Genomic DNA, 23,157 nt, shown 5'->3' with positions numbered 1-23,157 from the left:
TTGTTTTTTATGTAATTTATTTTTTTATTATAATTTAATTTAAGTTTAATAACGAAATAATTTAATTTTGGTTTAATAATATAACATTTTATAAATATAATAATTATCCTAATTATATTTTTAGATTTTTTATATTTAAAATGAGATGTTTATTCTGTATTTGATTATGTTTATCTGCAGTTAGTTACACAAATTCAGATATTGAGCTTTAATAAGTTGTACTTACGCACAATGTACTTGCAATCTTGAGTTTTAAGTAATATGCATTATTAAACAGTACTTTATACATAAAAAATGATTTTTAAAAATTTTTGTCAAATATTTTATAATATAATATAGATGAAACAAAACTTAAGACTTTTAACAACTTTTAAAAAATAAACGTCACCTTGTAAAATGAAATGTAACATACCGTCACAATTAAAATTTTTTTATGGTTGGTGAACTTTGCAATCAAAGGGGGAAAAAATAGATATAAGTGTTTAGTTTGCGTAGATACGTAAACAAAGAGGGTGGGCCCCACAACCGGAATACGGTGAAAGGCAAAGGATAAAGCAAAGCCGAACAGAATCCCCACAAATGGGACCTACCCTCCCGTCCCTTTCTCTCTCAGCTGAAACAACCAATTCCCGATCTCCACGCTTCCTAGCTCCTATACTGACTCGTCAGCACTCCCTCCATCTCCACCTCACCTCTGCCATTTTGCTTCCCTTTTTCTTCTTCTCTCACCGGAACCCTCTCAAAGTGATCGTCAAAAAGTAACGATCGAACGTTCCTTCTTCATCAGATTCATCGTCTAATCGTTCATTTCGTTAAAGCCTGCTCCTTTTTTTGTTTGTTTTCATTTTGTCAGTTTATTTTTTGGTACGAATTTGTTTCTATGATTTTGGTTCTCAAAGTCTCATGATCTTGTTAGAGTTGGTAGTTACCTATTAATGGTAGTTCTCATTTGTATGATGATGATGGTTATATTTCTTGCTGATAGTTTTTTGAATATATGTTTGGTTTTTAGGGCTTTCTTTGGTGTGTTGTTAAGAATCAGGACCTGTTTTCTGGAGTAGTAGTCTGGTTTCTGAAACTTGAGAAATGAAAAGATAAATGATATATGTTGACGTGATGTGATTTGTGAACATTGTGTTAGTTTTACACTAAAAGGGACTCTTTTGTGGACACAATTTTGTGTTGCAGTTGGAACTGAATTGTGGATGGTATCAATTGAATCTGTAGTAAAAGTTCTCTATATTGCTTTCCAAACCAAGTTCATCTGTACTTGTAGCTTTAATGTGTTTTATCCGGTGCATATACCATGATCTTTCTTGTTTCAGTATAATCATACGTAAGAAACATGAAACTAAAATTAAAACACTATTTCTTACCATCATGTTCTGGAAAATTGTGACCGCAAGAAATCAACCCTGGTAAACTAAGTGTTCACAATTGTGGTGTACGGCTGGAATCTAACCCGGCCGATGGGATATTCCATCGCATCCCCCAGAACCTTGTACACTTGACAGTTTACATTTTAAACTAGAAATCTAACCTTCTGTGTGACATATTGGAAAGGAAACGATCTCCTGTTTCAGGAATGAAGGGGTTATTACCTGGATATTTCATTATAGACAGAGGATTACCTCATCTCAGTTATGAGGCAACTTTTGCTTGTTGAACTTCATTTTTTACCCCCTCACACCATTCCATGCCAAATTGTGCATCCGTTGACTCCTTCATGACTTTTTAACCACTCATCCTTTCTGCACAAAGGACCTTCATCATACCTTTCACTGCAAACCGTATCAAACTAGCCAGCACATATATGTCACTGCTGGTGTTGGAGTCCCGCATCATTTAGTCACAGACCAACCCACCTGTATATATGTAGCCTGTAGGACTCCCCTCTGTCTGTATGAGCACTCTTTTAAAGAGAGAATCAGGGGTTTCACATGCTCTAATAGCTATATTGACAAAAGTTTTTCATTTTTAATTCAGCGCACACACTTTGAAAATTACATGGTTGCTTATTTTACTGTCATGAGATCCTTGTGCCATTGAGTTGCTATAAGATTTGTGCAAAATACTACTGGATCTTGCTATAGCAAATTTCTCCTGCATTTTGGCTTGCATATGTGATGTCAATTTCATGTTGATGCAAGGGCCATGCAGTAAATACCCATTCATCTTTTTTCTGAGTAAATATTTTTAGTAATAACGGTGCAGATTTTCAATTGCAGGTTAACATGGATTGGTGTGGCTTGCACCTAAAGGTTGAGTGAATTACATCAAGTTTGGCAGTTGGTATAGTGCCATATATTGTTTATACAGCTTCAAAGGTTGAATATCTATGGGGGGAGCTTGTTCTAGAAAACAAGGCCAACAGGTCAATGAAGAAGGTGGATATAGAGGTGTATCTAGAAGATATTCCAGAAATGGAAGCTCGAAGTGGCTGGGAGCCTCTTTTTATCGAGCAGCTGTTGACGGTAAAGAGGGAAAGGCGACATGTCCGTCCCTCCTGGAATTGTGCATTTATGAAATCTGTGAAGTATGTTATTCCTTTGAAGAGTTGACGTCAGGTCATGTTAGGATTACTTTATTCAGTGGCTAATAATTTTTGTTTTGTTGTGAACAGAAAATTGATCAATATGGTAGTTTCTCTATGCTTCCAAGAGATATTAGTCAGCAAATTTTTAATGAGCTGGTATTTTCTCAACGCCTTATTGGAACTTACCTTGAGGCTTTTCGAGACTGTGCTCTGCAGGTATGCAATAACAAGTGGCAAGACGGATTTTGTTTTTGCAAGAAAGGGTATCATATTAACTTGGTTGCATATTCATTCAAATTCCCCATTTTTGGTTTTGAAGGATATTGATTTGGGCGAATATCCTGAAGTTGATGATAGCTGGATGGAGGTCATCTTGTCGCAGGGATCATCTTTACTCTCAGCAGATCTTTCTGGCTCTGATATTACCGATCGTGCTTTGTTCCATATTAAAGACTGTGAGAACATCCAGGCCTTGAACTTCAATTTCTGTGACCAGATTTCAGACAGTGGGCTTGATAGCATTAGCGGTATTCCTTTTCTCTGATATTATAATGTTTCATCATTACACCAGACTTGATAAATCTGAACGATTCGGCTTCCTTGTTCCTTGATAAGAGTTGGTTTTTATCATGACACTTGACCTCAAAATTAGCAGTTTGAGCTGCATTGTTTTAAAGCATAAAATTTAGTCCATCTTGGTGTAAATGGTAGCATATACATCACGTGGTTTCTCTCTATCTCATATTTTGTAAATTCACACCGAATAATAGTTGGATTATCCATGTACAACTTTTCTGACTTTTTCTTTCAGGTCTTTCAAACTTAACAACTTTGAGTTTCAAAAGAAACAACAACATTACTGCCGAAGGAATGAGTGCACTTTCTGGTTTAGTCAACTTGTTAAAGTTGGACCTGGAAAGATGTCCAGGGATCCATGGTGGTCTTGTGCACCTAAGAGGTATGCTCTCTTCATGTAGATTTTGAGAGATGAGTTGTCATTGTTATATGTAATTGTGAGATTAGCAAGAGTCAAGAGGCCCTTCTCACGACATATGGGCTTTCTTTATTATAGTTGTAATTGGCAAGTGAAAAAATATAAGTTTCTCTGCCAGTACTCAAGTCATGATCTCGATCACCCATCATTAGAGATGAATGTGAGTTAAAATGGTCCATATTCCAGATAATTAATTTTCTATTTTTTGAACAGGGAGGCAAAATATTTATCTAACATAGCAATGATGTTGATGATATTGATCAACAACAAATTTTTTTATATGAATCTTGAGTTGAACATCCTGTGATATTTAGCAGAAAACTATGTTGCATACTTCCTTCAACATACAACATACGAGATTTGTGGGCTGTAGCTTTTCTTTTGTGCTTGATTCAAACATCGGATATCAAGAAGTCAGAATGTTTCAGATGTTTCTAAAAATTGTCTTCTTAATTGGCTCATACTTTTTTGAAATTTTATCAACTCACAGGAAATCGACACAAGGTGATATTAAGCCTGACTACAAAGATCATCAAATGGGGTCCAAAATTTTTGCTCGAGGAAAATGCTAGGAATTGATTAAAATAAACATGACAATAGACTATAGGAAGAAATACTTGAAAAATTATATGTACTGGGTGAAATCTATATGCTATCAGATGTGCAGCAAAGACTAATTTTGTATTTTAAAGTAGTTGGGGAGTAGATAGTAGATTATTACATAAACAATACAAAGTTCTCATATACCACGTCTAGTTTGTCTGGCCTCTAGCTGTCATGATTCATGCACCGTAACCATTAATCCATCCAAGTCCGTGATTTTCCATGTAATGATCATTCTTCAGCAGGCAAATTGTATGGGAAGGCTGATATTGAGTAAACAAGGGAATGGGGTACGAGAGATAGAGTAAGAAGCAAAGTATGATAAAGAAATGCAGTCAAGGATTAGGCTTCAGTTTTGAAATAGATGTTTAGTTTTCTAGCCAGTCTGATATTCTGCAATTAAGTTGATTAACTTGACTCCAGCCTAGTACCTATCTACTTTTAAAATCCATGTTGATTTACCATTAGATCTAATTTGAATGACAACTAACATTTGTAGGAGACACACCTCAACCATTTAAGTACCTCGATGATGAAAAGCATATCAGTATTGCTCTTCTGTGTGTGTGTATATATATTCATTAACTGTGCAATAAGGTAACCCCATATTCCCAAAAACTTCTCTATTTGGCAGGTCTCTCGAAACTGGAGGCACTTAATCTTAACTGTTGCAATTGCATTACTGATGCTGATATGGAGCCTCTCTCAGGTAACTTGCCAATTAAACTCTATGCTCCAAGATAAATGTGAAGGAGTGATAAGGTATCTCTTAGAAAGGATTTGACATAAGCCACCATGTAGTTAATAGGTTTTAGATTTTCTGCCATTTTTGCTATCAACTTTTTAAAGTTTTATATGATATTATATAATATCTTATCACAACTTGTTATGCACCTTTCAAATGAATCACTTCCTGTTATGCTGATGATTCATACCCTCTTATGTTCCAGAGCTAACAAACTTGAAAGAGTTGCAAGTTTCCTCCAGCAAGGTGACAGATTGTGGTGTCGCATTTTTGAAAGGTCACTGCAGTTTGACATCTCTATTTACATTTTGTACTGTTGTTTAGTAGGGTAACTTGCATTTGTGGGTCCCAAAAATAGAAATCAAGTATCCATGTAAAGCCTTATCTGGTTCCTGATGTTGACATTGATACTCTCCTGATCAAATTTGTAGTGTTGATTTAACTGCAATTGGTATGGAACCTTGCAAGTTTTTGATACCATTACAGCGCCTTATAAATTATACCCCACAAACTGAGACCTATTCCACATTTAGTTAATTTTGAAATAATGTCGTATCCTTTTGGGACCAAGCTTTTCCTTCTTTCTTTTTTTCATTTTATTTCTGAAAAATGAGTTGAGAGTAATGGGTTCAAGGAAGATTAGTTCAGCATCAAGATTTGCTGTTTTATAGATGATATAGGTGTAAGCCTCTATTTTTTTCATTGCTTTTGCATCATGTGGTTATTTATTTGCTGATTTAACATTTAAAAAAGTCTACCATGATATCACGAAAATTCTTCTTTTTCGTTTCTCTTCCTCTAATAGCATATGCAGTTATGCACACACGGTATCAGATGAAAACCAAACAACTTTGAGGTTGTTGAATGCATTTGAGGCCTTCATCATTACAACGATAAATGGCTCAACCTTGAATGGGTTGAACATTTAGGTGGCTTTAACAGAACACATCAATCAGTATAAGATTTAGTTTTCGCAGTTGATGGTTTTCGAGTACTTATCGAGTAACAAACTAATGTTTTCTTTATCGACCGTATGGAAGTCTATATCAGTTAGATTCAGGATGTACTTTTTTTAGAATATTATTTAGTTGGAGAAACCTTAGGGATAGTTTTGCTGTGTATAGACCTCTTTTCATGCCCGCTTTTTGCTTTTGGTTGTAGAAACAGCAGAAAGAGCTGGTAGGTTGATGCTCTTCGACTTTCTTATTCCTTTTACCTCCTAAGTGGAAGAATGCATGATAGATATATGCTAGGCATCTTTCTTGAATATTCATTTGGACTTTTGCGTTGTTTTACATGGATTTAATATTTATCTTGCATCTAAATTAATATTTGCTATTTAAGTGTAAGACCTTAGTAATTGAATATTTTAGTCACTGGAGTGTTCAAGTGCAATCTTTTCCATGTAGATCAGTTCCTAAACCTATATTTGCACTTTGCAGGATTACACAAGCTTGCATTGCTGAATATGGAGCGATGCCCTGTTACTGCAGCATGCTTGGATTCACTTTCAGGTCCATAAGAATACGCTGCTTTAGTATGATGTTGTATATATATGCATCCTGCATGTTCTAACATCTAATACTGTAGTTGTTAAATGCTGGTGAACCTAAGATATGTTGCTACATTTGTGGAAAGAGATAATGTTAGTGTGAAGTCTGTGGGAGCTTAAGTAGGACAGATACAAATACAAATGGACGAACATGTTTTCACACCATTGCAGTTTCAGAGAGATTTTTAGTGGAAAAAACAAAAGGAGGTGTCGAGGGGTGTTAGTGAAAGAGGTAGGGAGCGCGTCTATGTGTGAGAGAGAGAGGAGGGGTGTTGATTATGGTCCCACAAAATTCTTTGGTTTGTTATTAATAAACGGTAAAATTTTAGACATTGGACTATATTCAAAAACTTCTCTTCAACCAAGTAACCAACCAAATGTTGTTCTTTAATGGGATGGAGGGAGGAGTACATGCTTGTATATTTCTAATTCAGTTGAAGGAATGTGATACTGCTTGAATGGTATCTTTATCAGTTGTTAGTTCCTGATAAAGTATGGGGTCAATGGAAGTGTTTCTTAAGGTAAACAAACTCACATTGATACTAAAGGCATAGTATTCTTGTTATTTTTCTTAATCTCAGCATGTCAACTCTTTTGTTTTATGCAGCTATTATGGGTCTGCTTTATTTGAACTTAAGCAGATGTAAGCTAACTGGTAATGGATGTGATAAATTTTCAAGTAAGTTTTCTATCTTTACTACACCTTTGTGTTGTGCTTCATGCTAAGGTGCTCCAGAAAATGTTTGTAAATAACTTTGGCTTCCTTGGTGCTTTCAGGGCTAAAGGCTTTGAAAGTACTCAATTTGGGATTCAACGATGTTTCAGATGCTGTTTTGGTACATCTAAATGGTGGTTCCTGTCCTAAATCATCTTTTATCTTTATTTATATATTGCACTTTCTCCTGAGAACTTCCTTCTTTCCACTTGTATTGGAAGAGCCTCAGCGTGCTACAAAGATGGATTTGTGCCCTAACAGTTGGTTACTGTTTTGTCTTCAAGAAGGGGAAAGTGTAAACACAACTTTGAGATAATTTGGGTCCTCTAAATAACTTCTTTCTTGGAAAAAAGTTGCAAAAAACCCGCCTTTAGTTGATTGACTAAAAATAAAAAATTGAAGTTTCTTATATCTTATAATTTGAAGGTTATGCTAATATAATGTCTATGTGTCTCAATGCAGGTTTGATAAATTTAGAGAGCTTGAACCTGGATTCATGTAGAATTCGGGATGATGGACTGGTTAACTTGGCAGGTGGTTCTTTGTTAATTATCTATGTTTGCACGCCTTAGTCGCTACTGATAAAAAGTGCATGTATGTTCTTCGTTTTATTGAGAAATTTGTGTATATGAGATCTTGACAATTTCAGTTAGTTTGGGGTGGCATGGATTATTTAAATAATAAAAGTACCGAAAAAGAGTTCTAGGGATCCAAGCCCTTCGCTCTGAGGAGTTGTTAGGGTGAGCAACTGTTGTATGTTATATAGGCAGACACATCATCAATGCATTGGTTTCTGTTAGTGTCTACAACAAAGAACCATTATCTTTCCTGCTTCAGTTTTATTATAGAACTCAAAGTTTGTATCTTGCATAGCTGCAAAAGAGTTGGTAAAGATCCTACAAAAGCTTCAAATAGGAAGTATCAGAAAGTTTGGAGTCTACAAGCAACTCATATTGTTATGTACCAAAAACCACGAATGGCTTGTTTCAGTTCTTTTGTATAAGTTGAGCTTATTCTCTTTGAGGCATTTTTTTTCTTGAGGTTTCTTCCTTCACTGATGGTTGGATAATCTGATGATGTATTAGTTTCTGAATCAGTCTTCTTATTTTCATTGTTACATTTATGTTGTTGCATAGAGATGCTGATGCATATATTTGTGATTGGTGTGAATACTAATAGGCCTTCATCGCTTGAAATGTTTGGAGTTGTCTGATACAGAAATTGGAAGCAACGGTCTTCGTCATCTCTCAGGTTAGACATCTTTTCACATTCATATCGAACAAAATAGAACACATGTTGAATACTAATATTATCCAAAATTTTCAGATGTAATTGATTAATATTTATTATTGTAAAGTGACCAAGATATGACAATGGGGAATGTTTTCATTAAAATTTGGTGAAATTTAGCAACTTTCAAATGAGAAACACGTGGATCATGATACATATTTATCAATTTGGTTATGAGGATTTGATTCATCCATTAATAAAATATGTTCATGTTCTTGATCACTATGCTGGATGGTATTTTAACTGTTTTTGCAGGATTGGTGAATCTCAAAAGTTTAAATCTCTCGTTCACTGTTATCACTGATGGAGGTTTAGGAAATTTGTCCGGATTGTCAACTCTTAGATCACTTAATTTGGATGTTCGCCAAATTACAGATACTGGACTTGCAGCTCTTACAAGTAAGGACACCGACTTACCACCATAAGGAAATACTTTGATGCACTGAGATTACTTGTATGCACGTGGGCATACTGTACAGGTTATTAGGGTGTTCCTTAGTTTTTCATTGTCTGGGGTTTTCCCGTAAACCTACCCCTCCCTCTCTCTCTCTCTCTCTCTCTCTATATATATATATATATATATATATATATATGCATGGAAAATTAAATTAAAGTCTCACATGCTGTTCACCTTTGGTGAGGCTTGAACCCCTTACCTTGGGAAAGTGGAGTTACTGGGTACCGCCGGGCCAAATGCCTTTTGGAAAACACACTTGATTCTTGTTGTAGGATATGAATGTAGATTATATGTCTTCACTTCTCTTACATTTCTATTTCTAATATTCTAGTTTATATTTGTTGAATGCAGGTTTGACCGGATTGACTCATTTGGATCTCTTTTGTGCTAAAATAACAGATGCAGGAACAAATTATCTGCGCAGTATGCTTACACTCAACTCTAATGATAATATTCTTTAATACTTAGTAAAGAACTCATCTTTTTTGTTTGATGATTGTTAATGATCCTGGTTTTGGCTTCATTCAAAGCACTTCGTGTTTGATAGAATTCCATTCATCTTTGCTCAAATTAATCCCACAAAAACCCGATGTTTCTATGTAATCACTACTTATTCCCAGCTTTTGATGTAGAATTTACAAATCTTCAGTCTTTGGAAATCTGTGGCGGAGGATTAACTGATGCCGGTGTGACGAATATCAAGGATCTTCAGTCTCTGGTGCTTTTGAATCTATCACAAAACAACCATCTGACAGATGCATCATTGGAGTTAATTGCTGGTATTTCCTTGAAATCGATAATGCGATCTTGTTTTCAAATGGATCAACATAACTCTTGAACTTTAAATGAAACCTTTGTGGAACTGTTGGTTGATCCAACTCTGGGTCACTTTGGATGCAGGTCTGACCCAGTTGGTGTCTCTAAACTTATCGAATTCTCAAGTAACCAGTAAGGGATTGCAGCATCTAAAACCGCTGAAGAAGTTGAAATCGCTGAGCTTGGAGTCCACGAAGGTGAGTGCAAATGATATAAAGAGACTACACGAATATGACCTTCCAAATCTGGTAAGCTTTCGTCCTGAGTAGCTTTCTTGGGCATAGTGGATGGCGTTTTTTTATATAAAGCAGCTGGGGAATCGTTAGCATTTGTAAATATCGTTTTCTCCTCGTTCTGCTGGAATTGTTTCTGCATTTGAATCCTGGAGATAGAGTGAATGTTGGCGTGCAGCAGCGAGATGGCCGTGAAAGCTTTTTCTTCGATTATGATCTGAATGTAAATAAAGTTTACGTGGGTAGTGTTATCTACAATTATCAGGTGGATGATGTGCATGAAATAAATGTTCTCTTTCCAGGCTTTACTGAATAAAAGAGTTGTAAACAACATAACTATCTCTAGGATTGGGTTCACGTGAGACTAGTCTGTTTTCGTGAGATCACTTTTTTACACTTGAAACGTCACAGCAAAACATTGTAAAGGTAAAAAAAAAGTCGAACATTCACAGCAAAAACACTGTGAAAATCACCTTCTATATTATAGTTTGGTCTCACGATCCCAAGTCACAGCATCTATATTACAGGTTTGTGACTTCATCAATTTTCATTTTTGAAATGTAACGGATATTCCAAAAATAACCATAATACTTAAAAGAAAGTGTAAAATGACAGTTTTTTCATATATACACAATAATGATCGACCGATGGAATTCGTTATTGGTGATTTTTTACAAATTGTGAGGCTCTTGTGATTTCTTGAAATCTCAAACCAATGAGAGGGACGTATCGTGTCGCTGACATGGTAGTCATTTTATACAAATATAAAAGAACTTGATATTTTTCACTTTCTCTGTATATTTACGGTATTTTTGGTGAAGACCCTTTTTGGTAAGGGAACTACTGCCTATGCAAATGCCACAACAATGATAAAAGAAATGCCTCTTCTGTTTGTTTTACTATCACATTAATAAACCTTAGTAAGGAGCTATTTGGTTGGTTTTTTATCGAGTTCTATATAGAAAAAAACTGTCATTGTAGATTTATCTATCTGTATAGAGTATAGATTAATAAAGTTTTTGTTTCTGAAAGGTTTTTTAATAGATGGAAGGATTGTGTTTTTTTAATTTTAGGGGTTGAATTGAAAAAAAAAACTTGACTTTATATATATATATATATATATATATATATATATCTTTTAAAGTTTATAGAATAAACCATATTTTATACCATTAAACTCTGATTATTGATTCTTGATTCTATATATACTAGTTGTGTACCCGTGCAATGCGGCGGGAGCCATGAATTTTAACGATTTTGAAGTTCTACTGGTTTTATAAGATAAGATTTAACGATTATATAGGTTACACTTGGTTTTTACATATTAATACAATTTCAATAAATAAGAGTTATTGTTCCAATTAAAGACTATCGATGAAAAAAATTGTATGACAATTTAAAATCCAATATATTTAAAATCCAACATATTTAGACGACTCCACAAATGTGTTCGATTTACACCAAGAGCAAAGAACCAAGAAACTTGAGTTTTAAGATAAACACTTAAAACCAATAAAGAAAACTACAAATTTAATAGATGATAAGCCATGAAAAGACTAAAAAAGATGGATTTTAGAATGAAATTTCAACTGCTTACCCTCTTTCTTGTCTAAAAACTCAGATTAAGGTTGAATTAATACATGCATATATATATTTCAAAAAAACCCAAGAACATATTAATTCAGAACATATTATACAATGCAATTTGAACAGTCTAACCCCAAAATATATAGTATATATATATATAAATAAATAACTATAAAAGTATAAATTGTAAATATTAAAAATATTTTTTTACAGTATATATAATATATAATAATATAATTAAGTAAAAAACTATTCAATATTGGACTCGTTTCAAAGGTATTAACGAGACGATTATAATGATATAACTTGTTAAAATAAAAATGTATTTTTTAAAAATGTTTTAATTGATATACGATTATGTATGTTAATTTGATAAATGTTTAAAATGAAATATTTAAAAATAAAAAACGTAAAGTAAATTAATTAATTAATTATAGGGGTATAAAGTGTAAATTTAAAATTATAGTTTTAGAAAAATGGTTGCAAGAAGGTGAGTGTATGTGAGGAGTGGAGAAGGTGAAAAAGTGAGGTAAGATAGTATAAAAGGTATTTTGGTCATTTAATATTTTAAAATTTTAAAACTTTTACAAAATTTGATTAATAAGATAGTATAGATATTAAAACAATAAAAAATATTTTATTGTAATAAAACTTATCACTTGAGAAATTCAAGATTTTTTATCAGTTAGGAAAGGATAAAACGGAGTAGCGTTAAAAAAGAGGATTGTTGGTGATCCCACATCGGAGGGGAGAGAAAGAGGGGAAGGGAGGGTGTTCAATAAATAAAGAGGCTGGAGCAGTGGAAGACTTACTTACCTGGACGGGGTCTTTGGGCGATCAAGAAGGTCCATGGCCTAGGTTGGTGATCTCCATTGCACATGGAGGAGAGGCGCCCCTCTAAGATCGGCCCAAGTTGGTCGAATCTACGTCATAATTTGTGTCAGCGGGGGCCTGCGTTCGCGCGGCCTCTACCCAATTCTATAGTACGAAATTTCAAACATTCTTTTTAAAGGCATGGTACGAAATTTCAAACATTCTATTTAAAGGTTGTAATAAACTTATGAGACGATTTTGGGAGTTTTAGAAAATTTTTAATTCAAAAAATATCATGACACTTTTGAAATTATCTTGTAAACTTTTTTATAGGATACTTGTTTTATAGGACGTTTTTTCAAGCAGTTGTTAATGGGACGTTTTATATTAAAAGCGTCGTCATAAAAAACTTGTTAAAAACTTAAGATGTCAAAAAGTATCGTATAAACTTATTACAACGCCTTTAGATATGACACTTTATTTTTTGGTCCTATAAAAGAGGTCTGTTAGGACGCTTAAAAATTGAGAAGATTTTGTTGTAGTGGCAAGCCTTGGCGTCATCACAAGTTATTTAGAACCATGGATTTGACCCGATTCCAATATAAATAGGAGTGCATGTAACAACATCCCGAGACAAATCTCATGAGAAATAACTCGTATTCAACGTCATCCAACCACAACCTCGCACTCGGTTATTAAAGAACAACGGAATTTCCGGTTTTCATAACATGGAGACACTATTGACATTTACCTTGCATATCATCTCACATAACAAGTTAGATCAACTCAATTCACCACTAACTTACATATTTTCCTGCATTACAAACTGCACCAACCAAAAAAAAAATCAAGTAAATAAAAAAATCCCACAGAAAATCTAAAAATTCAAGACAAATAACAGTAGCAACATACCTAGCTACTAACTTGAAACTGCACAGTAAACAAGTGTTAAAAGTTGCTGGAAGGTCATCTCTGGGTTGGTTGTTCTGACCCTGACCCTGCAGCCAGGGATGTAGCCGCTACAGTGCTCGTCGAACCATTTTCAGCCGGTGGTGGCACCCCCCATCGGCCATCCGATTCAAGTGGCTCCAACACATGAACAATACCATCTGAAAGCCCTAATGCAAACTGATTCGGTTCTTGTGGATGAGCAGCGATCACCAACGGATGCACATTTAGATTACTGCAAGAGACACGAGCTTTTATTTTCGTCCAAAATTAAAACAAGAATTTTTTAAAAACCACTACGACAAAATCGGTTTTATAAGACGCCTAAAATGTCAAAGCGTCCTAATAAAATACTTTATAGGACTTACATTTATAAGATCAAATCAAATTGTCCCATCTAAAAGTGTTACAATAGGTTTATAAGACGCTTTTAGGCGTTTTAACAACTTTTTTAGGGCGCTTTTACAATAAAGTGTGATATTAGCTATTTTATACGACACTATTTGAAGAAGTGTCCTAGTATTTTTTTGGACGCTTAGACATAATGAGGCGTCCTATAAAGCCAATTTTGTTGTAGTGAACACACAAGATTAGGTGTTAGTTTTAATGTAGTTGTGGAGATTTTACCTTGTGAGATACGCGGTGGGATTAATGCGACAGCAAAGGCGGAGGTGAGAAGCAGTGAACACGCAGATGGTTGCATCAAAGAAACTTGCGTAAATCAGCTGACTATCACATGAAAAAGTTGCATGCGATATCGGGGCTGAAGATTCACGTTGGATCCACTTAAAAAGAAACAAAAAACCAATTAAAACCAACCCACCAAAATTCGAAAAGATTCGTCATTTTTGGCGTGATTCTGATTCAGAACAACATAATCGAAAATGGTTACCTGTTTCACGCATTCTAGTTTTGTTGTTTCATAAATAGCGAGTTGAGTCTCGTGAACAACAAGGAAATGGATCTGATCATGATGAAACTGGACACGAGTGTCAGACTGTGGCGTTGGCGTCCTCCCTGGTGGGAGTTGCACGTATCGTGCCTTTTGCTTTTCCCATCCGTCGGAACTCCATACACAGATCTAAGTAATAAACATAACATAAACGAGAGTTGAAAGAAACTCGAAAGAAAGTTTGATCTCGGTGGATTTCTATAAAGATTCGGAAACCACAATCCTTTTGTATGATTTTAATTACTAACCTGAGCATCGGCACCTGATGAGACTAGGACCTTTAGCACATGAGAAAAAGCGAGCCCCGTGATTCTTTTTGAGTGGCCTTTAAGCTTGCTTTTAACCTTCGTAAGGAAAGAAAATGGTGTACGCTCAAAGTTATTGAAGTAGTATTGTCCCACATCGACATGTTTTGAAAATTGCTATATGTGTATATATACATATATAGGGTCAGGTTCAAGGAAAAAACGCAAAAAAATGAAAATTTGAGGAACACCTTATTAACTATTCATCTGTATGGTATGCACAAGTGCATATAGGCAATTTGTTTGGTTATGCACAACATACACACATGCATAGAAAATAGGAAACATCTTCGATTACTTATACAAATGTGCATACCGTACAGATGAACGGTCATAAAGGTGTACCTCAATTTTTCAGTTTTTGGGGGTTCTCCCTTGAACCTCACTCACACACACACACACACTCTCTCTCTCTCTTTATATATATATATATATATATATATATATATGGGTGGGTGTGTGTGTGTGTGTGTGTGTGTGTGTGGGGTTTGGGCACCTTCCTCCTTTGAGCTAGCTTTTGGAGTGAGTTCTACCAAAAACCATTTATCATGGTATCAGAGCAGGCTTCTGCAAACGAACCCAAGAAGGCTACATAAAAGGTAGGCTAGACCTAACGTCCAAGCCACTCTATTTGGTCCAAACTAACTTTCGAAAAGGGGGGGGGGGAGTTCATAAACTGGTGCAAGTATATGTTGTATCTACTACCTCATCCACACGAACGTTATAAATCTGGATCGTTGAGTCATCCATGCCAATTGCTATGATATTGTTGTCTTGAGGATGGAAAGCAAGAAATGTTGCTGCTGGTGGCGGAGGCATGAATGTCGTCATCGTCTGCACTTTCCCATTACGTTACTCGATTAGACAACTCAGTTCACTGGTTAAAAATGTAAAAACCCTTTGGAGTTTTGAACCAAATATGTTTAAACGTCCTGATAGACTGCTTTACAGGAATTAAGATTATTTTAAAAGAGTTCTAAAAAACTTGCTAGAAGCCCAGATACGTCCTGCCATCCTATTGTAACAGCTTTATATGGGACGCACAATCGTAAGTCCTATAAATACCGTCTTTTAGGACATTTAGGGCTCGTTTCTTAGCATCTTAATGAGCTTAATGGGACTCCAAGCTTATTCGGTCAGCCATAAAACTCAAAGTATTTACATGGAGAAGAAAATACTACCTTGAATGTCATCATATTGAACAAGGAGATCTTTCCTCCGGATGCCGACATAACATAAGAATCATTCTTGGATAAAGCAAAGCAGGCGACCGATTCTTCAGGGTTAGTCTCGGCCATGTCATTTGTCATCAAAATCCCGCTTGATGGTTGCCATAATTGTGGCGAAACACCAGCCGTTGCCTGCATTAAGCATTGTTTTTGTGAGAACATGTACCGAAACCTCATTAAATTACTCTCCAAAAGAGCCCTCGACAAGAGAAAAAAGGTTCCAACATATAATATTCACGAGAAATGGTCCAAGACTAGCTGACCCGGGACTCTTTAACCATTTTAATTCGTAAACCAATAGGATCATTCTCACCTTGCCACTTGAGTTACGCTCGTTACGCTGCCATTTCCAAAGCAAATGAATAGCATTTGATGCTAATGCTAAAATAGCATTGCCCGAATTTGTATATATCAACCTTGATATCTGTATAATGATCAACAAATTCCCGCATGAATTTCTACACGATAGAAGGTATGAACAGAAGCACCTATACTTGTATCGTAAGATCAGCATACCTTCGTTACTCTCATGTTTTCCGGAAGCTTCAGTGACCGACACTGGGAAGCTTCGGTTATCTCAGTGAGTTTCCAAATCTTTGATTTGTCACTGGATTCGTCGGTGATCCTAGGTTTCACATCCACCAAGCTTCTGGCATCCCCGTTCTAGCATTCACCATACCATAATTACTAAATTGATCTTATGAATGAACCCGAGAACCGTAAATAGTTTAGAACCCGAGAACCAACACTAGTTTATAAGACGCCAAAAAGTGTTTATATTAACTAATCGAATCCTTTGTAGGACTTACGTTTATAGGACCAAACCTTTGTTTGTCCTATCTAAAAGTGTTGTAATAAGTTTACAGGACACTTTTGGGCGTCTTAACAAGCTTTTTAGGACACTTTTGAACAAGTGTCATACAAGAATATGTGTTTATAGAGTGTCCCTATAGAAATAGCAATAAGACACTTCTTAAGACGCTTGTTTTATAGAACATTTTTTGAAATAATGTCTTGTAAAAAGATATTTAAGACGCCCAAAAGCATCATATAAACTTATTACAACACTTTTATGTAGGACACACAATTGTTTGGTCCTATAAAGTATAAAGTAGTCTATTAGGACACTCATACATTTTTGGCGTCTTAATGCATGAATTTATTCGAAGTCATTAGCACTAACCACTCCGGAAATGGAGCCAACGGATGCAACCCTTTCCGCTAATGCAGCGGTACTAGCGGCCGCAGCAGATATTGCGTTTATGGCGGGCTACATTTGAAAAAAACATCATCAGGGAATATAACATACGATAAAAACAGTTGCCGATTATGTTTCAGTTAACCTTAAACAGCACCTTTGCGGCTTCAGGAGTTCTTGAAGCAGCACCATCAAAAGAAAGATTTTCAAAAGTGCGAAGTAATCGAAGACCATCTGAATTCGCCAAGATTTTGATATTATTATCGTTAGCCGAAACAGCCAAAAGTGCACCATCTTTGTTAAACCGGATACGTGGACTTGCCTTCATATTATGATTAAGAATGATATTAGATTGGTTATTTGATGAATTCTTGAAAGTTCTTACTTTTCGTTGTTATAAGATGAAGATATTACCGGAAGACCTCCATCAGCATCAACGCTTGTTAAAAGCTGAACATTGTCCATATCCCAGTATTTAACCGAAAAATCATCACCAGCTGCCAAAAATCGGTTTTTGGTTGTATCAAATTGCACAACACCTAAAGATCGTTTACGGAAACCCATATAGGTTCTTTTCACAGCCCCTTCACTTTCATTCCATTCTACAATGTGCGATTCACCGTCTTTGCTGGTCCCACATGAAAAAAGCCTGAAAAAACCCCCAAAAATGACCAAATAAAAAGTCGGTCACAGCTCGAAAATCTAAAAGGGATGAACAGCGAAAATGTATCAAACCTCGTCCCATCAGCACTGTATGCCATTGTTGTGCACCAGCGACCAGGAGCCTCATAATCAACTCGTGAACCCAAGTTATCATACAACCATGCTTTTATCTTGCCGTCAAGAGCAGTTGAAAATATGAACTAACAAAAGAAGAATTATAGTAGAGGAGTTTAGTCCCCCTTGAAGAAAACTTTTAGTAAGGGTCATTGGTCCAACGGTATCTGGGTTACTGGTAAATCCAAGCCTCACTGGAGGTTAAGGGTTCAAACGTCACCAAAGGTGAAGAGTGTGCGTGAGCATTTGCAATATATAAATATCATATACTTCTAAAAAAGGAAAACTTTTTTTAAGTTACCTGAATGTTTTCTTTATAGTGAGGGCATACAGAATATACAGGAGCTTCATGACCTTCAAAAGTGTACTTTTTTACACCTGTTGTAGCATCCCAAACCTATCATCAGAATCAAGAAAATCTTGATTAGAATAATTAGCGATTATTGCGTACATCTGACCATAAATACGTCATATGTATATGGTAACAAACCTTGATGGTCTTGTCGTCACCACAGGTTATCACGCAGAGTTGCTTGTTGGGATGAGAGAATGCAAGATCGTTTACTCCACCAACATGAGCATCGATCTACACAAGTAACAAGAATCATCTTACACGCGTTGGAAAATTCAGCAGTCGCCAGAAAGGAACTGTTAAAGTCCCATACCATACCGGCTAGACTTGGACCATTCTCTTAGAACCTATTTTCTCTCCTCAAAGGGCTCTTTTGAAGAGCAGGTTCCATATATTCTAACATGGTATCAGAGCTATATATAATCTACCATTGTGCCCTTCTAGCGTCTATTGAGAAGAGGGGGAGGGGAGTGTTAGATTCCCACATCGGTTAGACTCGACAATTTCTTCTCAAGATATGTTTTGGAACCTCCGCTCTCTCCTTAAGGGCTCTTTTGTAGAGTAATCTAAAATGAGGTTCCACATATTCTAACATAAACTAAACATACCTCTACATTCTGTCTAACATCATCACCTCCATGATATGAATATATCTGTACAATGTGCCGTGAATATGCAACTCCTGTTCATATACGAAAAAGTAGAAGATTGATTATTTATCAGGTAAGTGCTTAGATCGTGCCATTCGATAAGTTAGCAGGACTTACCAAACAATGAACCATCTGGGCTCCAAATCACACGGTTCACAGAAACACCGGGATCTTTTACTAGAGCAGCCTGCATTCAGTAAAATGTTAAAAGATATAATATTTACAAACAAGTATATATCATATTTCGACTGATTAAAGATCTCTACATACCTGCAGAGGCATTGAACATGCACCAAGATTCCAAACTTTGAAATTTTTAAGAACCAATTTTTCCCTTGAACCAACTTCCCACAATCCAATGTCTCCCACATGTGTTCCAACTGATGCATCAAAGTCAGTATCGACCATAGGGATACAAATAAAAGGTATAAATGCCGAAAAAATAACCACCTAAGAGTAATGTCTGTTGGATAGGATGAAAGTCCATGCTCATAGAAGAGGAACCCTGGTTTAGATTACGTGCAACTGTCTTGGGCAAGTCATCAGGTGCGCTAAAAGCTTGACTGTGGCCCGCGTGCCCGGGGAATGACACAGGCAACACGTTAACCGGCAGATTGACCTGTGAGACGAATCAACATATTCATAGCCGTCAATAATACGCTCGTCATTTAGGAAGAGAAATGCTATTAAAGCAATCAAATCAAGCTTAGGGGCTGTTTTGGTTGGTTTTCCATTAAAGCCTGTATGGATAAAGCTGTCTATGTGGATTAATCTGTTTGTATAGATTGGGAAGGTTTGGGAGAGGTTTTTTTATTGATGGCAAGAGCGTGTTATTTAGTTGGGAGAGGCAGGTTTAGAAAATAAACTTGGTTTTCTGCATAAAGCTCCCCCTAGAAGCTTTTGAATAAGTTCCTTTCTATATCATTACGCCACTACCAAACAGTCATGTATAACTGACCGAATGAGCTATGAGCCCCATTAAGTTCGTTAAGCTGCTAACGAACAGACCCTAAATCTTTTTCCCAAAAAAACAGACCCTAAATCACCTCATCAGTTATCCCTATAGGCCTGGTTCTTTTGCTCATATGATCCGAATCTGCAGATGGGTAATCCAAAGAAGAATTCATTGGAGTTCTTGGATGCTTCAAAGCAGCTGTACAGGGCAACGGAATAAGCACAATTAAGTCTTAACAGGTTAATAAGAGAATGGCATCAAGAATTCAGTTTCAGACCAGCAAAGTGCAGATATTCACCTGGAATTGAGGGACCACCAAGACCAATGGCACTACCAGAAACCGTTGGATGAGATACGGCTGGAGGATTAGACATCCAACCGGCAAGAGGACTTGGTACTGGAGCCGGTGTAGCTTGAAAAGGCTGAACAGATAGAAGCAGAGGCAGATTAGCTTAATAAATAAGCCAGCTAACAAGAATGAAATCCAAATATCAATGTGGTCAAAGGAAAAACTACAGACCCCATGTGCACCCAAAGGAGGAAAGCCTCCAGCTTTTGGTAATGATCCAAGCAATGGATTGTTTCCAGGTGATGGAGCACGTGCACCGTTTGGTTGTCCACATGAATGGTCTACAAATAAAGTTTTGATATCTGGATTCGGCCTCGGGTTTTTACAAAGTTGGTGCTGCCAATTCAAGCTGCGATACAAACAAACTAACACTTTCAATCCCTTGAAGTGTAACACCTGAAAGACCAAAGGAACAGCCCAGCCCAATAACTTCGAATCCAACTTAGAACAACGTTGGAAGTTATTAATATCCCACAAATAGAGTCCCATTTTCTATCAATGTGGGATGAGTTGTTACGTGAGGAGAGAATGGGAGATTCCAACATATATAGAGAAGAAGACGTCCCCACGGTGTCGAGTCCATTAAGTGGTAGATCTTGGCTCTGATACCATGTTAGAATATGTGGAACCCCAATACATTACTCTCCAAAAAGAGCCCTTGCGGAGAGAAGGGACTAAAGAGAAATGGTTCAAGTCAATCCAATGTGTGACTCTAACAGTAAGGTATATAAAACATGGTACAAATCAAATGTTGACGGTTTGTTTACCTTTGGTTTATGAGAGTCCGTAACCTTGAATTCTTAAGGTTAGGAAATTGCAATTTGTCACGGAACAAGGGATTTGCTTCAACAAGTTTCTTTAACTCAACCAACATTATAGCCCGAGCTGATTTAGTATCTCCATATTTGGACAGTTGTTCATTCTCCCTAAATGCAAAAGAAACAGATATTTTTACACGACAACTCCAACGAACTCTTAAAAGGGTATATCACAAAATGTGCACATTCGTCGTACCTAAAATTCTCCAAAGTCAATAACTGAGTTATCTCCTTAAAAAGATCTTCATTAAATGAGGCAAAAACCTTAAGATCTTTTACGAGGATCTCGACAGCCTTGGACCTGTCATTCCTATCGAAGAAATTTCAAGTAAACCCCATTATTCAAGACCAAAAATAGAAATTGACATCGAACATGTGATCGTTAATTCGACCAACGGGCTGCGCTTACTTATCCAATGCCTCGAGATACTTCTGTTTTCGGATTTCGAAAAAGATCTTCATCGAATACCGATTATCATCCACTTTAGTGAAACCAGAAAGGTATTTTTCAACCTCATCCCAGTTCCCATTATGCACTTCATCTTCAAAATACTTCATGTTAAAGAAAAACCCTGATTCTTGTTCAAGCCTATGAGATAAACACAGCAAATTTGAAAAACAAACAATTTCCACACAAAAATCAAAGAAAATATGCATCAAAAACCCAAAATGTAAGCAAATGTGAATTCAAACACTTACTTATGAACAGTCTCTTTGAATTTTTCTTCATCAAGAAACTGCAAGATCAAGAACACCAGCTCTCTGCTTAAAGAAGACATTGCAACTCCCCAGTCCCTATATCAGGATAATGATAATTAAGGTTCTAAAAAAGCAGATCTGTAAAACCCCCCAAAAAGTGGAAGATTATATAAAATAAGTTAACAAAATAAGCAGGCTCAGCTAATACTAACTTCATCTGAATAGTTATTTTAAAGAAATTACCCATATAGCTTAACTAATTAAGCATTTCATGCCTATTCACCAAATTCAAAGACTAAAAATAAGCTTAATAGCAAAATTTCCAAAAACCCCCCAAACCCAAAAACCAGATCCTTGAAATCTTAATCTTTAAAGTTCAATCGAACCCAAAAAGCACACCATTTTTTTTCTTGAACATGCACCGACATATATGAATAACAATCAAAGAAAAGCTGTAATTTTTATAAAAATAGATATAATTTTTTATATTCGTGGGGCGGATCAGAGAAAATAAAGCAGCTTTTTTTAACCACTGGGGGGAATCAAAGATGCAAAAACAAAGAAAAAGGGGGGGGGGGTGTTCACAAATGGGAAAGACAAAGCAAGAAACAGAAGAGGGCAAAGATCAAAGGAAACTCACCTTAGCAAGATTGATTGATGATGATAGACCAGAGATCAAGAAACACACACACACAGAGACACACAGATAGAGCTTTCTCTCTCTAGTTTCTCTCTCTATATCTATTGTATATATGTATATCTGGTTTCTCTCTCATCCACTCCTCCTCGCTTTCTCTCTCTACTTCTATTGTGCGGAGAAAATTAAAATATGACATTACTTGCAGAAATGGCGATTTTTATAGAAATGGGTGAGGATAGGGGATGATAAGCACGTGTACTTATCACACTTCATAAGCACATGACAGATTGATAAGTAATATCGACTTATGATAAGTCCAGCTCTGTGTGGGACCCACGTAAGCCGGCTAGGTTCATCGGCTTGGAATCTTCTACCGACACTGTCCTTCGGCTTAGCTCCGGAACTCCAAGGAGGAGTGAATGCTAGCGTACTTCGCTGCTTACAAGTAGGTAATATCCAAGCCCTTGAGCTTATGTGGGACCCATTGGGTCAGCGAGCTGAAACGATCGGACGGTGTGGGATAGATGGAAGGCAATGGGTCCCAGCTACTGGTTGTTTATTACGAACTTGGTACAGTTTATTGGTGTTGTGGGATTTATGGCCATGACCGAGAATTTGATGTATTTTGAATAAATGAGATGAGAAAATGAGAAAATGAAAAAAATAGAAATCCTGCGATTTCTCGTGGATGAGATTAGGAGTATTGTAGTAAAGAAAAGTTGCCTAAATATTCGAAAAGTTGTTTTCAGTGCTTCTATTAAATATTTTATAATAAAATTTAAATAGGGGAGGCTAATGACACCCCTATCAATTGCCATTAACACCCCTAAGACTAGTTGTCATTATTATTTTTATTGTTTTTAGTGTTTTTTTGTTTTTTTATTTATTTTATGTTTTGTTTTATTGTTATTTTAATTTATTTTTAAAGAAATTTTTTATTTTGT

The 23,157-nt window shown here is 36.1% G+C and overlaps 2 protein-coding genes and 1 non-coding gene across 8 annotated transcripts; 2 read left to right on the top strand and 1 right to left on the bottom strand.

Annotated features, from left to right (window-relative positions):
* The first annotated feature begins 673 nt into the window (after positions 1 to 673).
* LOC112508904 (F-box/LRR-repeat protein 14-like) lies at positions 674 to 10,259 on the top strand. 6 transcript variants are annotated; one of them, XM_025113741.1, is made up of 17 exons: positions 698 to 864; positions 2,229 to 2,536; positions 2,624 to 2,639; positions 2,739 to 2,752; positions 2,856 to 3,063; positions 3,348 to 3,494; positions 4,768 to 4,842; positions 5,084 to 5,155; positions 6,321 to 6,392; positions 7,038 to 7,109; positions 7,208 to 7,279; positions 7,608 to 7,679; positions 8,325 to 8,396; positions 8,691 to 8,834; positions 9,244 to 9,315; positions 9,525 to 9,671; positions 9,793 to 10,259. In XM_025113741.1, the coding sequence occupies exons 2-17, from the start codon at positions 2,339 to 2,341 to the stop codon at positions 9,975 to 9,977; spliced, it is 1,638 nt and encodes a 545-aa protein (XP_024969509.1). In that variant the 5' UTR covers positions 698 to 864; positions 2,229 to 2,338; the 3' UTR covers positions 9,978 to 10,259. The 6 variants fall into 6 exon arrangements, with proteins under 6 accessions (XP_024969507.1, XP_024969509.1, XP_024969508.1 ...); XM_025113739.1 differs by having other exon boundaries at positions 674 to 758; positions 2,624 to 2,752; XM_025113740.1 differs by having other exon boundaries at positions 698 to 811; positions 2,624 to 2,752.
* A 2,077-nt stretch (positions 10,260 to 12,336) lies between these two features.
* LOC112510643 lies at positions 12,337 to 12,500 on the top strand. Its single transcript, XR_003069021.1, has one exon. It is a non-coding gene; the product is annotated as a U1 spliceosomal RNA (small nuclear RNA).
* Positions 12,501 to 12,908: 408 nt separating this feature from the next.
* LOC112508903 (topless-related protein 1-like) lies at positions 12,909 to 22,306 on the bottom strand. Its single transcript, XM_025113735.1, has 27 exons — positions 22,214 to 22,306; positions 21,574 to 21,669; positions 21,284 to 21,463; positions 21,071 to 21,184; positions 20,824 to 20,982; positions 20,228 to 20,405; positions 20,006 to 20,129; positions 19,799 to 19,905; positions 19,203 to 19,371; positions 19,023 to 19,132; positions 18,870 to 18,939; positions 18,711 to 18,784; positions 18,241 to 18,336; positions 18,052 to 18,147; positions 17,709 to 17,836; positions 17,388 to 17,622; positions 17,131 to 17,295; positions 16,959 to 17,045; positions 16,292 to 16,438; positions 16,089 to 16,199; positions 15,728 to 15,907; positions 15,252 to 15,380; positions 14,490 to 14,585; positions 14,182 to 14,370; positions 13,917 to 14,074; positions 13,254 to 13,524; positions 12,909 to 13,167 (listed from the first exon to the last, which is right to left on the bottom strand). Exons 2-26 carry the CDS (start codon positions 21,651 to 21,653, stop codon positions 13,308 to 13,310), a joined length of 3,399 nt encoding a protein of 1,132 aa, XP_024969503.1. The 5' UTR covers positions 21,654 to 21,669; positions 22,214 to 22,306; the 3' UTR covers positions 12,909 to 13,167; positions 13,254 to 13,307.
* Between the last annotated feature and the right edge of the window lie 851 nt (positions 22,307 to 23,157).

The sequence above is a fragment of the Cynara cardunculus genome (genome assembly GCF_001531365.2).
Source record: "Cynara cardunculus var. scolymus isolate 2C chromosome LG 3, CcrdV1, whole genome shotgun sequence".
Classification (NCBI taxonomy): domain Eukaryota; kingdom Viridiplantae; phylum Streptophyta; class Magnoliopsida; order Asterales; family Asteraceae; genus Cynara; species Cynara cardunculus.
The sequence above is the reverse complement of the archived record's forward strand: the minus strand, read 5'-3'. Positions and strand labels throughout refer to the sequence as shown.

What these genes read in the sequence shown, in the direction of transcription:
- LOC112508904 (XM_025113739.1), top strand. Translation starts at nt 2,339, where the DNA reads ATGGGGGGAGCTTGTTCTAGAAAACAAGGCCAACAGGTCAATGAAGAA. An exon ending in TGGTGTCGCATTTTTGAAAG is followed by an intron (nt 5,156 to 6,320) that starts GTCACTGCAGTT and finishes TGCACTTTGCAG; the next exon opens with GATTACACAAGCTTGCATTG. An exon ending in ATGCTTGGATTCACTTTCAG is followed by an intron (nt 6,393 to 7,037) that starts GTCCATAAGAAT and finishes TGTTTTATGCAG; the next exon opens with CTATTATGGGTCTGCTTTAT.
- LOC112508903 (XM_025113735.1), bottom strand. Translation starts at nt 21,653, where the DNA reads ATGTCTTCTTTAAGCAGAGAGCTGGTGTTCTTGATCTTGCAGTTTCTT. An exon ending in ATGTTAGACAGAATGTAGAG is followed by an intron (nt 18,337 to 18,710) that starts GTATGTTTAGTT and finishes TTACTTGTGTAG; the next exon opens with ATCGATGCTCATGTTGGTGG. An exon ending in AACTAGAATGCGTGAAACAG is followed by an intron (nt 14,075 to 14,181) that starts GTAACCATTTTC and finishes TTTCTTTTTAAG; the next exon opens with TGGATCCAACGTGAATCTTC.